At 40.4% G+C, this 15,441-nt stretch overlaps 1 protein-coding gene across 1 annotated transcript; it reads right to left on the reverse strand.

Annotated features, from left to right (window-relative positions):
* Nucleotides 1-716: 716 nt before the first annotated feature.
* Nucleotides 717-11,557, reverse strand: slco1d1 (solute carrier organic anion transporter family, member 1D1). The gene is made up of 15 exons (XM_031865807.1): nt 11,321-11,557; nt 10,832-10,933; nt 9,984-10,125; nt 9,582-9,714; nt 8,610-8,734; nt 8,373-8,519; nt 7,993-8,091; nt 7,416-7,670; nt 6,442-6,606; nt 5,682-5,877; nt 5,352-5,517; nt 4,882-5,066; nt 4,620-4,684; nt 4,355-4,472; nt 717-3,964 (listed from the first exon to the last, which is right to left on the reverse strand). Exons 2-15 carry the CDS (start codon nt 10,880-10,882, stop codon nt 3,751-3,753), a joined length of 2,061 nt encoding a protein of 686 aa, XP_031721667.1. The 5' UTR covers nt 10,883-10,933; nt 11,321-11,557; the 3' UTR covers nt 717-3,750.
* Between the last annotated feature and the right edge of the window lie 3,884 nt (nt 11,558-15,441).

The following is a 15,441-nucleotide window of genomic DNA, read 5'->3' on the forward strand; positions in this document are numbered from 1 at the left end:
GAGGGGAGACAGATTAGTAAATCCACACCAAGCCCTTTGGATTATTTTTTTCCTCACAAGGTATCAGACGCTTGTTGCTTCAAACAGGAATTTAAAAAGTGGTTTATAAAATGCAGGTGACATTTTTTCAAGTAATTGCCTTTCATATATCCACTGATAACACTTACGAATAATACATATAACATCACGGACACGTCAACCTAAAATCAACTACACTAAACTCATTCTTTAGAATTTCTGGATTACTTTGATAAAGTATATGCAACAGTGTGTCCCAGTATAAAGAGTGTGCCTCAGTGTAAACATGAGCGATGCTTTATTAGTCCAGTGACTGGTGGGGGGGGGTTCAGGCTGCCAGGCAGCAGGTCACTCAATTAGCTTTGGCCCCTCACAAATTCCAAAGATTAAGATTAAGAGCCTTTACATTCCAGCTCAGCAACAGCAAAGAAATGTGTTTGCCTCTTTCCCTTTCTGAAAAATTACACTTGGCTCTAGAATTTTGAGCACATCTCTTTTTTTCACTGTATCTAGTTTCAGGTGCATTCAGACAGGAATGCAGTTTGTTACTGCATCAGGGTGCCTCACATCATTATTCCAGATACAAATTAGTACTCAATACTTTCTAACATTGTTTCTTTAATTCTGCATTACACATTTCCAGACTGTCTGGCTTTAGTTTGGTACTGATGGAAGCAGTGGGACACCCTCAGTGGTGTTACAGGACCGTGCAGGAGGATATTTTGTTGTAAAGAGCGCAGCCTGCTGGTGAAACCAGACGCTGCACACAGGTTCATGAGCTACAACACATTAAGGAAAAACAAGATGCAGTGGATGAATAAGATTAAGGATTTTGAATGAATAAAGCTAAAATAGAAAAGTTGCCAACTTTTTAAATCTAGTAAAGCATTTTTGGAGTATTGATATACTAATAAAGGTATAATGATCATACAATATTGTAATCACTGGTCATAACAGTTACAATATAACAATACAATATATCATAGAACCTGGTGAAGGTTCAAAAGAAAACAACAACACACCGTTTAGCTGTAGAAAAAAACTTTAATCTTCTAAAATAGGTAGAACATTTGCTGAGCGACAAAGTAAACACAGAGCAGTCAAAGTTTGATAGACCAGCTTATTTAATAACAACCTTCAACCTACAGCAATTTAGACTGATATGTCGATGCACATGTGCTTTAAAAGGAAGTCCCTGATTCGAAAGGCTTGGAGAAATCATATGGGTGAAAAGTGCACAGGTTCCCCCGGGGGGACTGCCGGGCTCTGCAGCACATGTCTGTCCATATCCTGTCCCTGTGGTGTCATCGTTTACTTTTTCACTTTTGCAGGACTGCAAAAAGAGAGATGGTTCAAACTACCTTTGTTTTTTGTTTTTTTTAAGAGAAATTGTAGATGATCCCCAGTCTGTCAAGTTTGAAAGGGCTCTACTGGAGACTGCTGCCATTTATAAGATTAATGATGACCCTTGTGTTTTTGGTACCTTTTACTCAGCTCGTGCTCTTATCTATAGCTATTTTATTTTCTACCTTTGTTTCTTCTGGGGATGACATATTAAGGCATTGGGGTTTCTTTTTTTGTTCGCTACTTGTCCTTGGGGTTTAGCCACGCTACAGCACGACTAGATATTTGTTTGTGTTTTGGTACACGGCGTACTGCAGGGTTTGTGAGGACTTTACACTGAAAACAGCTGCCTGCTGTGGCCAAAACTACGCTACGAGAGCAGTGAGACTGAACCAAGACAGTAAAGCTGTGGGCCAGAAAGCCAAAACAACAGGCTGAAAGACACTCAAAAGACAGGTAACTGTGTAAATTGAGGGGCAACAAAAAAGTTAAACTGGAGAGACTTTTGTTGAATAAATGACAAAAAGTCTTTCAGCCTTAGCAGAGCATGTTAAAAAATAACATTAATTACGACTCAGGGTTAAAAAATATAATGCAGAAATTGTGATAAAACAACATATATGGAATATAAAAACACATCTACGTGAGGCTGATGATACATTTTCATTGACAACTACAATGTATAATTGTAATAAGTGTAAAACAAGCAAGTTTGAGTTACACCGACTTTTAGTCCCCTGTCTAAGCTATAGTGACCTTTCTCAGACAATAAACATTAGTGAGTCAGATGATTATATGAGCGTTCGTGAGCTGTAGGTGATGTGAAGTAACAAGAAGTGCGTGTAAAGTCAGAGAGATATCCAGGCATGTCAAATGTCGCTGTGCCCCTCTACTGCTAGTTTCTCTGCTATGATTTTGTCATTTAAAGCAACAGTTCCACACTTTGAAAAATACGTATATAGCTAGATGAAACGATTGATGCCATTCTCATGTCAGCTCCTTACATTTGAAGCTACAACCAGCAGCAAGGTAGCCTACCACAAAGACTGGGAACAGTGGGATGCGTCTGGCTCTGTCCGAAGACCAAAATCTGCTTATCACCTCGTCTAAAGCTTATTAAATAACACATAATATCCCATTTGTTTATTCCATAGTCTTTGCTGGTTGCAAGCGCATTTGCCAATGTGTTGAACTAAGTTATTCATATTTGACCTCAAAGCCAACAGGTTTGTTCAGAGCTGCAACTTACCCCCAAAAAATATTTTAGACCTGACAAAAATGGCATTGCGCTTGGGTCTCCACGTCCAACGGGTTTGCATTTGCATGTATACGGTGCTCGAAGACACAGACGTACTGTCAAGTATTATTGGTTTGGCCACTCTATTATCATAGACAACTCCTTCTTTTCTCAGACAGCCCGTGCTGCTTTCAATCACTGAATCAGCCTGCAGCAGTCACAGACAAACAGGGGGTACCGTCCATCTCATAATTTGGTATGGGGGCTTTTCTTGAAAAATGGCCCCCTATTGAGGAAGTCAAATCTGTTACAGTCCCAATTATAGCAGCTATAGTCAAATAAAACTACAGTATTTGCCTATCCCTTTAGGAATCCTGATCTGATTCACTGTTCTTGTAATAAATTTGGTTCATTTACTGGGTAAGTTGAAGCACTACACTTGCTAACTGTTAACTAAACTCTAACACACCCTGAATTTAGACACTGATGTAGGCTGTATAATCTCACAAATTCTCATTGAAAAACATGAAAGAAAACATTTTCAATCACTGAAATGGACAATACGTCATGTTACTAAGTGATGCTGAACACTGGTTGTCTGTTACGAGTATTTAAAACTATGCTGTCCATACTATATTATCCATTTACTGTATACATAAATCATTGTGAATGTTGAGTTGTGGAACTTGACTTTCATGACCTGACCTAATGCTATTCAAGTATAAATGATGGACACAAGCTCAAAAGCCAAACATTCTCCAAATATTTGGCATATTTTGTGCTCACTTCCTCTGACATCATACTGAAGTGTGTTCATACGTGAACGGCATGTATTCCCATTATCTTTTCCTGACTGTTTTGAAGTAGCGCTAAAAATGACCTTTTATGAGTTTATGCGTCTTTGTGCAGATGTGGATTGACGTGATTGTTGTTCATACTAAAACGAAACAAACTTTGACTTTTGAAGTGAACAAACTGCACGATATCTGTGTAAAGAAAAAGAAAACAGGTGTACTGTTTGAAGACCAAAGAGCGCTGACACTGTACCATTACCACATTTGGTCCACTATGGATGCAGCACAGTACTTTGGCAATCTAAAATCTGTGTCGTCCGTCTGCATTATACAATGGTGTTGCCGTCCTCAGACACCTTAAATAGTGCTCTCGTTGGCTTCGTCTTCTTTACTCCTGGCAATGTTGATTTTTGCGTGTCCATTTCTCACCGTGGCGCCCTCCACTCCATTTGCTTTGGTCTGATTCCTCAGTGCTAACTTCTTCTGTCTCTTGACAAGTTTGATATAGAGGCCTCCCCAGAGCACGTTGGCGAGGCAGTAGAGTCCCGTAATCAACCCCATGAATGTCATTCTGAAATTAAAATGTACATTGAAACAGGTTAAGTTATTACGTCTTTTTACCTTATTTAAATGCTTTTATTTGGAAGTTCTTGCCGCAATTCTACCAATTGAAAATGTTGTAAACGTGTTGAAATTAAGTGGAAAACTTTAGAAAAGGAAAAAAAATTGTATGGACCAAGTAGTAGAGGTGAAATGCTGAAGCAGTTGATAACATTGCACCTTTAAAGTAACCATTGTCAAATGACTCTATTAATTGCAGTGGTACAGTTGGTGCGTAATACTGGATGTAATTTAAACTAGATTCAAACGTTTAGACATATATATATAACACACATCTTCATCTCATGCATATTACAGATAGGGTATTCCAGCAATAATTACAAGTCTGGTTTAACTGTACCTGAACTTATCGGCATCATAGAGTCTGCATGCTCCGCGGCCTCCACAATGCTTGGTGCCCCACTTCAAACAGGTTCGGTCAATCAGTGCTCCGAAATATATTGGAGGAGGTATTCCGCCTGAAAACACAGAAAGTCACATTAGCTTACACATATCAAGAACCAATTTCACCTATTGTTGCCCTCGCTATAAGCATGGTGCTGTAACCTGGATAATACATTTAACGTGAGGATTTTACAAAACCTACATGTATTTTCGATACTTACCCAAACTTCTCACTATCAGTGTCTGCATACCCAGAGCCAGCGACTTCAGGTCTTGCTGTATGGACCTGGGAGATAAGCCCAAACATTATCACATCAGACCTTGATATCAGCATTTTAGCTTATAGAGAAAAAAACCAAAATGCAATATTACCCACAACAGTGTCACAGGGGCAGTTCACATTTGGTACAAAAATCAATAAGGCACTGCGAGGCATCATTACACCCAATCATAAAAGATGTGAGCTGAGCTCCTTCAGCTGACCTGAGCAGTACGATGTATCCCGGCGTGCCCCCACAGGCAGAAATGAAAGACCCCAAGACGGACAAAGCCATGTAGATTACGAATATGTTTTCACACTCGCTCCTCCTGGGGCACTGGCCCAGCACTGCGGACATGTTCATGCCTGGAGTCATCATCTCTTCGGCACAGGTGCAGTTATGAAACATCTAAAGAACCAGAAGACAGAGATGTGTATAACTACCTTTGATTGTGGAATTGTGAGTTGCCACTGCACAATATATATGACTTCAAAAAGAGACATAAAATGATAATGCTGCGAACCTTAGCTCTGCAGGATTAACCAGAGGAAGGATTTCTGTTTAATCGTCATCAAGTTTCAGCAAGAGATGGATTGAAATTACATGTAAGAGGAGCTGTTGTTTGCCTATATTCTCATCTTTAATCTACCAGTTCTATCTATTTCTATAAGGACATATATATTACTGTCTTACCATTTTCTTGCCGATGCCGGTGGAGGTCTGGCAGCCAGCCAGGCAGGGCGAGGCATACGTTACTCCGTTGTATCCGCATACTGGGTCCCAATGCTTCACTGAGCAGGAGCAGCCCATGTTGCACTGTGACAGTAAGGTCTGTTGGTTGTAGGACACTTGAGGATCCCTGGTGCACACAGACAGGAACAGAGATTTGTGAGTAGGGGGTTTTGGTCCAGTGAGGCATAAATGAGTTTCCGTGGAGATTATTCTCCTACAAGCCTCTTAATAAACATGTGTGTTTCTTGTGACAGACAGAGTGATGGGAAACTGGTTTTGTATGCCACTCACCCTTGATATGACACAGTCAGACCTGCCACCTCTGCCTTGTCACAGTAGATGAAGATCTGAACGAAAAGCAGACATAAGGACCCGACGGAGGCAGTGATTGACACCCTGGCTGCTCCGACGACACCCAGCTTGTAACGCTTCAGTATTAGACCTCCGGTGATGATTCCCAAAGCTATTGCTGGCAGGTTCAGTATACCTGGATTGGATGAATAAATTCATCAATGACCGATCAATATGCTGGGAAAACGTCCTACTGATCACAATTATTTTGCCCTAATGTAATCAAAACAATGTGTCAAAAACACTGGGAAAACAAGTAAACATGTTTAAGACTACACATATGGTGAGATAATTACATGGATTGAATATTGAACAGTTATTCTCTATTAGTCGACGTCAGTTTGTTCAAGATGGCATTCATACTTCCATGTTTCAGCCATTGACCCATTACTGATCCAACCATCTGGCCAATATATTCAAGCTACAACACAATCTTTCTACGTACAGAACAATGCAAAACACTGTCAGCGAAGCCGTGCTGGTAAACAGTCATAAAAAGCTAATCATAGCTCAGGGTGCTACTTTACGGACACACACAAAAGGAGAGCCCACAGTGGGCTACTTAGTGCTTACATTTCAAGTCAACTTTATCTCTCGTAATCACACTTCCCTTCAATAACATCATTGTTTCAGTTGTCTTGGGCCACAAAGTGCAGTAAAGACAGAGTGAATGGGGGGGGGGTCAGTTATTGCTCCGTACCTATGAGGAAAATGGCCTTGGAGGCAGATTGTCCGTAGACTTGCTCCATGTACTTTGGCTTGAAGGTGATCATGCCAATGAAGCCGTTGACGGACACCAGGTACGTAAGGATCATCATGGTGAAGATGCTGTTCTTGAAGAGTCTCCTCAGGGACGGAATGAAATCTGGTGAAGAACAAAGAGAAATTGTAGGATTCAAAGTCAAAATAAACGAGTGTCCTTATGTCTTTGCATACAAAACAGCAGCCGTTTTGAGAATCTGTATATTTGAAGTGGTCATTTTTTTCTTCTTCATATATTTTATCTGTCTGTTCACATTCACGATGCAAATGTTGATACACAAATATTTAGTCAGGCATCATTTCTGACACACATGCATGTTGTCATTTTACACACATTAAAGAGCATTATTACGTAACTTTTGTTCTTTCGTTTTACCTTTAATTTTTAAAGTCTATTTTACTTTTGTAACATATTCATTCATTTGTAATATCACTTTCAAATAATGATGTACAATGTGAACACTGTTACATCATGATGAAAAGAACTATGGCATGACTGGCCCTCAGCCGAGGTATCTGTTTCAACATGTGTCTCTGTCCTGAAGTGTCATTCAACTCAGATTCCATGGAGTTTAGTTGCTGCTTTTCCAGGATTCAAGGTTACGGATCTGGGCTCTGGTTTGTCTGGGCTTTACTAAGTTAATGATTAAACACGTCCACCCTAAAAGCTATTTTCGCAGTGACACATCTCTTGGTCTTTTAAATCATGCGTTGTTTTGCTGCTCAAAGCTGGGGAACAAGAAATAAGAGCGCAGGAATAGTCCTTAAAAAGATGTATTCTGAGATTGATTCTGTCAGGTAATATGACATGACCTGTCCTTATATTGCAGTTTTGTCTGTCAACATTACCTTAGGGTAAAAAAGCACACTGCTTTATAGCATTTTGAACTGATGCGGAAGCTTGGATGGTACCTTTAGCCATCTCCTTGAATGTAACTGGATTCTCCTCCTGATTCTGGTTTTTATCTGGCAGGAAATTCTCCTGCTCTGCCGTTGTAGCGAGCTCTGTGCCTTCATTCCGGCTCTGCTCTTCCCCCTGCTTGGGCATAGACTTGGGCAGGAACCAGAATGGGATACTGGACAGCAGGATTACAGTGCCAGTCACTATGAAGCCCAGCCACCAGGCCCCCACCCAGCGGGAGTCCTTATGGTTGATGGTGACAGTGTCTGGGAGCAGAAGACAAGCAAAGACGTCAGATTATGAATGGTTTCATGGACTTTCATTGATAACTCTTCGCTGTTTTGTAATCACTTAATGACAAACGTGGAGGAAGGGTTTACTGTTTTGCTGAAGGGCACTTTAATGCTCGATTTTGAAGGAGAGGTTATGAGTAATAGGGCTGCACAATGAGCCAATCACTCAATATTTTTCTTATCAATCAAGGAAAACTGACTTAATGGGTTAGAACTACCAAAAAATACAATTTGTGCCACATTAACACATATTTAACACATCATCTTCTCCCCCTGATATTGAGATGTACCATACCTAAATCCACAGATCCGATGTCCACGTAGATCTTGGCAAGGAAGGACCCGAGCAAGAACCCAAACATAGGTCCCATGATTCCCACTGTATGGATGCAGGCTAGGGAATGGAGAAACAGAGAAAGACATGTTTAGTACTCTAGCACTGTCACAGCAATTAAGCATTATCCAAAATATACAAGATAGGCACACAGACAAAGCACCAATAGCGGGACACTGACCAAGCAATTAGTAAAGAGAGAGTCAAATTCTGTCAAAGTGATCCAAGGAGATGGGAAATAAAGTAGCTGAGCCCCTAAGAGTGTAAGCTAACACAAGTGTAGTGCAGTGTAAAATGTCATAAAAACTACCACAGACAGCCGGAGGTAAAAAGCAACTGACCTAAATAGAAAGGAGTGTTCTCCTCTCTGGAGAAGTCATCGAGGTAGGACACACCCAGAGGCATGATGGGAGTCTCTCCAATTCCACGCAGCAAGTTTCCCAAAAATACATAGATCCACAAAGACGAGCCAGCTGCCTTTTCACAAGCTGAGGGAGGACAAACGATATTGGCAACTCTTTCTTCTGCTTCTATGAATGAATTGATTTGGTATCTCATCCGTGTGTTCTGTTTGGTACCTGTTATGGACTCTAAATCAGGCATCTCATCTGCCTCAGGCAGGCTGTGGTTGGACATACAGGGCAGGATGCTCTCAGTGCTGTTGATATTTGTACCATGAGACACACTGGTCTCATACTTGTACCTGGAAAAAAATGTTAGAATAGTTACACCACACCGTTGTTTGTTTCAAAAAGAATATCTACAAAAAGATTCTCAGAAAATGACATGGCATATAGATATAAATATAATGCTCAATATAAGTGAAATAATTTGTGTTTATGCAGCATGCGGACATTCTGCGCGTGTCTTTAAGTCTTAATATCTCGCTAACAACTCAAATTGGCAGTGAGATGCCCGTTCAAGGCTGGATTACTAAACAGTGCACCAGAGGCCCAGGCTCCCAGGAGCCACACAACCCTTAAATTACTGCAGATTTTTGGGAGTTTAATCAACTGCAAGTCTGTCAAGGAATTTGCCCCAAGATCAAGTAAGCCGGGTCATGTATTATTTCTTAATATTCTGACTCTGTTTTGTACAGAGGCCAACACTATGAACTTATAAACTAATTTACACACAAACTCTGTGTCCTGGTAGTCCTATTTTCTAATAAAGCACTGGATAGTCTGCTGTGTGCACTAATGTTGGAGGTGACAAGCTAAATACGCAGATTGGGTATGAGCCTCATTGTCTGCCAAACAGCACATTTTTGCCCTGACACCCCGAACAGGCTAATCCCAGCATGTGCACATTAGAATAAATACAATTAGCTGTTAGTTTCTGATATTATATACCTCTTACATATTGTATCCTGAATAACAGTAGTTCTTTGACTCTTCCCATTGTGGTTAAATGAAATGCTAATGTTCCACAGCAGTTCTGCCTCCAAGAACCATATAATGTGATTCTAATTAATGATGTGTATCATTACTCCAGGGCCACAGTATTACATGTGCAACATCTGAATATCAAGAAGGAAACCGTGTACTAACATTCCCTGGAAGAAGTGAGGCAGGGCTATGAGGTAAGATCCAGCAGCCATGATCACACAGCCGATACCAATGAGCCTGGGACGATGGAGCTTTGCACCAAAGTAGCTCACAAAGGCTATTACCAACAGGTTACCTGGGGAGAAGAACAATTCAAATAACTGAATGAATAAGGAACATTTTGGAGAATACGCATATTGACTTTACGTTATTAGATCAATACCACTCTCATGTCTGAGTGCTATTTGTGAAGCTATAGTCAGCAAGCGGTTAGCATAGCTTAGCATAAAGACTGGAAACAAGGGGAAACAGCTAGGCTCTCAAGCTCACTAATTAACATGTTGTAACTGTTTTTCTTAGAAAAAAAACAGTTCTGAATCTTTTTTGTTCTTAAGCTGAACCTACCCATCTCGAAGCTGCCATCTATAACCCCAATGAGGGAGCTGGGGATGTCAAAGCGCCTCTCAATCTGGGTGATGGAGCTCTTCATATAGGATCCACCAAAGGCTTTGGAAAAGTATACAAGTGCCAAAGAGGCCAGGAAGAGCTGGAAACACAGAACGCAACAGTTAGTGGACGTTTGATTCGATTAGACTCGGTTTAGTGATTTGTCAGAGTATTTCTGAATGGTGAAACTGAGTGTTATAGCCGGTTGTAAAGTGACTACTTTGGTAATAATCTCTCCTCAAAGAGTTCCGAGCGAGAGGATTGATCTACTTTCTTGCAGTTCTACAATGCAATGAAAGGTTTTTGAATGAGGCTCATTGCATTACAAAGGGTGAAATGATGTGATTGCACCTTGGACAGATGTTAAGGAACAAGGGTGAATGGCTGTATTGACACATGATTGATTAGGCTCACACACAACAACATTTTGTGTGACATTCACATCTGCTTTTAAGTCTGATTGGATTTACATTCACTTAGATTAGATTCATTTAAATCTAGTCCAATGCAAAAATGTTTGCAGACAAAGAAAGTCAGTCTAAATCGGTGTCAAAGTCTTGGATTGTATCTGGTTAAGAGAAAAATTTGGATTTTTTTAATGCTTTGAAATATGAAATACCAAGACAAATACATAAAGATAAGGTTGAAGACAAGCAGTTATACAGTGACATTTTACACATTTTACTTTGGCACTGTCACAGGTCAATTTGTGTTAACAAGCACATATTTAAATGATTAAGGCCATAGGTGAAGCAGTGAGCTATATTCCCTGACACTTTGTTCAATGGGGAAAGGGTATCACTGACCTTAAGGTTGGAGCAGGAAGCCGCACGTGTTTTTTTGGGCTCTACGCTCATGATGCTGCTGTGTGCTCAACTGATGCAAGGAAGCAGAAAAACACACCGGACCTGCAGAGAGACACCAAGTTTAGGAGCAGAGCACAGTTTGGCGCAAATTAAGTGAATTTCATCAAACAAATAGATTTTCTTCAAAATATCCAAAAATTTAAAATTGACTATTTTATTCACGTCAATTACTTCTTAAAAAGTTCATTGTCAGTGTGTGTAGCAGTGCCCAACCTGTCAAACATACTGGTATATACATTTTCAAGTAGCCTGTTAACAAATGTTACCAAATTCACTTTCTTCCTTGTTTTTTTTAATCACAATACAGACAATTTACCAGTAATTTACACTTAAACACCAGTAAATAGTACAATATTTTTTCAGTGCATCTTACAGAAGGCCTTATTAGTGCAGAATTAGAAGACAGGGAAAAACAGAAAAGGTATTTACCTGAGAGGCAGCAGCGGTCCTGTCACGGATGGGAAGGATGTGGCAAAGCAGCAGAAGGATCGATGTACTTTGCAGGACTTTGTGCTTAAAGCAAGAGTCTTATCACAAACAAACTATAACATCACCTGCAATTAGTAACCAATCCACTTGTGTGTGCTTGTTGATCAGGTCAATAAAAAGATCTCCAACCCCTCCAGCACTCGCGCGCACACAGACACGCACGCACAGCACAAACCCAAACGTGACGGCCCCTGCAGGGTAAGGTCCAGTAGGATGTGTGTCTAAGGTTCAGGGGTTCACCAAATGCACACACAAACACACACAAACACACACAAACACACTCGCAGTCTGCGCACACTCGCACATCCTACTCTGTGAACATCACAAGCCAAAAATCTATCCTTTTGTACACACAACAAACAGCAGCAGCATGAAGCTCCCCAAAGCTTATTTTACAAGCCTGCTGCTTCTGTTGGTTTGTTGTTTTCAAAGACTGAAATGCTTTTCCTGTCCTGGAGAAATTCAGCTTTTGTAAAGCTGGGTGTTTCCTAGGCCTGATCAAAGCCTTCCGGTCCTATTGATAGCCCCTAACAATGGCATTCTCTCTGTGTCGTAATGGCTGAGTATCACCTGATCAGATTTGTTAGATAGAGTATGTAAGACATTCAATGAATACCCTTAAATTTTATCATACCAAAGAACATTTTTGACATTATAGTTGCAGCAGAAATGTCACTCAGTCAGTAATGACATTTACAATTAGTTTTCATTGGGACTTTTCTTCAATTAAAATTGTTGAAAATCATTTTTGGATTATTTAGAGCAGGGATATTCAATTAAAATTCAACGAGGTCCATTTAGAGAGAATTTCCTCATACAAAGGTCCGGAACATAAAAATAATGTCTGACTATGTCTATGATTTAGTCCCATATTGAAGTAGCTAACAGTTGGAATAACATCTGTATGAAGTCAACCACTGACTGTCAATTCAAATAAAGAAAGTTCAATTAAATATCTCAACAATATTTATTAGCAAATTGAACTTGATGAATTATAAATAATACATAATCTAATAATAGATTGTTCTAATGTTTCAAGTAAAATAAGGGCTGAATTTAAGGTCTGTGTACGTTTTGATAGTTTGTTATAATGTTTAATCCAAAAAACGAAAATACAGAAATATCATGTTTTTTTCGTTTTTGTTGTCTGAATCCAAAAACAAGAGAACCAAACTCAAATATCCGACCCATTTTGGTTTTGCCTTTGAAAAGAGACGCAAAGCACGACAGGTAACCCGGAAGTAAAAATATTTCAAAAGTAAAAGTCAAGGCAATAGAATTTACCTGTTTGCGTTAATTATCTAGATTATTGATACAGATGTGTTTAATGCAGTTTATTTCATCTGATATTTGATGTTTATGGTTCATTTGCAACCTAGTTGTATACGTCAAGTATTTTCTCGTTATTTTTATGTCATGGAAGAGTGAGCACGTGTTGTTCATGAAGCATTAAATAATGACAATCGAAAAATAAAGAAGTTTGGTTCATTCTTATTGAACGAATGTGGCCAAGTGGAGAGCAGGGCCGTCCTTTCGTTCAGAGGATCGGCGGTTCGATCCCCGGCTCCGCTAGTCGCATGTCGATGTGTCCTTGAGCAAGACACTTAACCCCAAAATTGCTCCCGTAGCTGTGCCGACGGTGTATGTGATAGAATCTGAATTGTAAGTCGCTTTGGATAAAAGTGTCTGCTAAATGATTGTAATGTAAACACTAAGCATCATTTACTTACCTCATTGATTTATTTGTCACACTTAAATCCTGAATTGAATGGTCAAACAGAAGAGGTCAAAGGGCCAAGATGAGAAGATACAATGTTGGTGAAATGAGTTTTATTGTCATTGAGATACAGAAAGTTTGACTCTAGAATATTCTAAATTTTTTCCTAATCTCACAAGACAAGACAAGAGCAAAAACAAGATGAATTGGTTCTCTTTTCTTCTTTGCTGCCATGTTACCTGTCTTGTGACCCTTCAGATTGATCTCTGGATTGATCTCTGGAGCTGTAGGCAGATTTGTTACTATTTTGAAAATAGTCAGCCTTAAGTTAACACTGATTGTGTTAATTTCAGTTCCACCTCGAAGCCAGATTTTAGGTCAGCTTCCCGAATGCACAGAGGGCCAACAGAATTAGAACAATTTTATTTAAAAGAGAAAACCATTGTTAAAGATTTGTCACGATTAGGCTTTGCCTTCTGTGTTCTGTGTGTGTCTTTGTGTTGCTCCACACCCTCCTCCCTCACCTGCCTCTGATCACTAATCAAGCACTCCCTCCTCATCAGCACAACTCCCCTCACCTGTTCAAGTCACTATATAACCCCCTGCCTCTCAGTCACTCTTTGCCAGATCATTGTCATGTCAACCTGCCTGTTTGGCTCGTCCTGGTCCCGGTTTCCCAGTCTGCCTGCCCTGCCAGATTTCCACCCTCGTCTCGTCCTTGGTTTCCCTGCTGTTTACGATGTAAGATTCTTGTTTTCCTGGTTCATTAAAGACCTGTTTCACTCTACTTTTGATCATGTCTGCATTTGAGTCCTCCACCAACACCCTGTGACAAGATTCATTTATTATTATAAGGAAGAGGATCCCTAGTTACTTGGCCAGAGAGGGATGCCCAAAAAAAGCCACAGACCTTTTGTCGGATGCATTAGTGGCTGCAGACTGGAATGAACAAGAGGTGCGCTCCCTGACAGTATCACACTTTGGCACCAACCCCTTTCACAGAGCACAGGACCAGGAAGCTGCAGAGAAGGAATTTGCTCTGCAGTGCCCAGATGTGTGTGTACTGCTGGACAATGCTGTCAATAATCTGCTCAATTAATTATTGACAGCATCGGACTCAAATGCCTGAATGATGTTACAAGAAGACATTGTCAGCACTGTTTTTTATTTTCCTTTTATCTCATGTCACCATCTACTTGTGAATAGATCAAATATAGAATGTGAAATTAGCGGTATTCTTACACAAGTGATAACACTATTAACAGTGGTATGAATAATCATTCGAAGCTATACAATTCACCTGATTCAACTAATGGCTTCTTAGTTCTTTCTATATGTGCTGTTGGTAAGATTATTTGAATGACTCTTGTCTTGTGGTGTTTATGTTGCAGATGGGATGTTTTCTTTTTTTACATCTTGGGGCTACATTCTTGCCCGCCTTTTTCACCTGCCTCAGATGTTCTCCGCACCTTACCATCACTTCGATGAATGCTGTCCCCTTCCTTCATAGAGCTTGGACCAATAGCTATACCTCCACAACATTCGCCCACATCGTAAAGATCTCAACTCGGGTCGATCTAGTCTCGAGTAACATGGGGTTCTTGAGGATCCGCCGTGACCAGATGCTACAGCGGATTCCTTATCGAAGCTCCCCACCACTCATTCGGCTAACCGGACGAGCGACACGAAGTTCAAGCCTCGCGTCTCATTCATGTTTACCTCCAATAAATGTGTTGAACACTTCTAATTGATGGTGTGGTCCTGGCTAGTGAAGTTAGGTTTATTACTGCACCGAAAGAAGAGACATACTACAAACCTTGGCGAGTAGACAATGATTACATTTATTTGATTTAAAGCAGATTAAGGAATTGCTTTAAATAAAGAAATAAAGTGAGGGACTTCAATTAATAATCCATTACATTTGAATACATAAGATTTTGATTTGAAAATTGAAAGGGAACATTATAAAAAAGCTTGTTCCTGGCTTATTCCGGTCTGTGCTGCAGAGATTTTTCAGCGCAGTATGTTACAGGCTCTGCACTCACAGCTGGTGATGTGCTTGTAGGTGTAGTCTCTGGTCGTGAGGTCGAAGCACTGCAGGGTCACTCGTCTTCTCTCTGAGCTCAGCGCCTGACAGCAATTGCTCTTCTGCATCACCTGCAGGTCCCCGTGTAACACAGCCCTGTAGCAGTGAGCCGAGGCACCAAGGTGAGGAGGAAAGAGTGGGAGGGGAGGGGAAGGAAGGAAGACGAAGGAAAGAGAGGCATTGACACAGAGGGAGGGAGAGAGTCTCAAAAATGTACACAGGACTGAAGTGAAAGTACTCGGTATGAACACCAAAAAT

The sequence above is a fragment of the Anarrhichthys ocellatus genome, unplaced genomic scaffold (genome assembly GCF_004355925.1).
Source record: "Anarrhichthys ocellatus isolate YVR2014 unplaced genomic scaffold, GSC_Weel_1.0 scaffold33, whole genome shotgun sequence".
Classification (NCBI taxonomy): domain Eukaryota; kingdom Metazoa; phylum Chordata; class Actinopteri; order Perciformes; family Anarhichadidae; genus Anarrhichthys; species Anarrhichthys ocellatus.

Bases quoted from the DNA above. Each gene is read 5' to 3' on its own strand.
- slco1d1 (XM_031865807.1), bottom strand. From the start codon at position 10,882: ATGAGCGTAGAGCCCAAAAAAACACGTGCGGCTTCCTGCTCCAACCTT. The intron at 8,092-8,372 runs GTCAGTTGCTTT...TCCATTCCCTAG, and splicing joins GAACACTCCTTTCTATTTAG to CCTGCATCCATACAGTGGGA. The intron at 6,607-7,415 runs GTACCATCCAAG...GTTCTTCACCAG, and splicing joins ATTCAAGGAGATGGCTAAAG to ATTTCATTCCGTCCCTGAGG.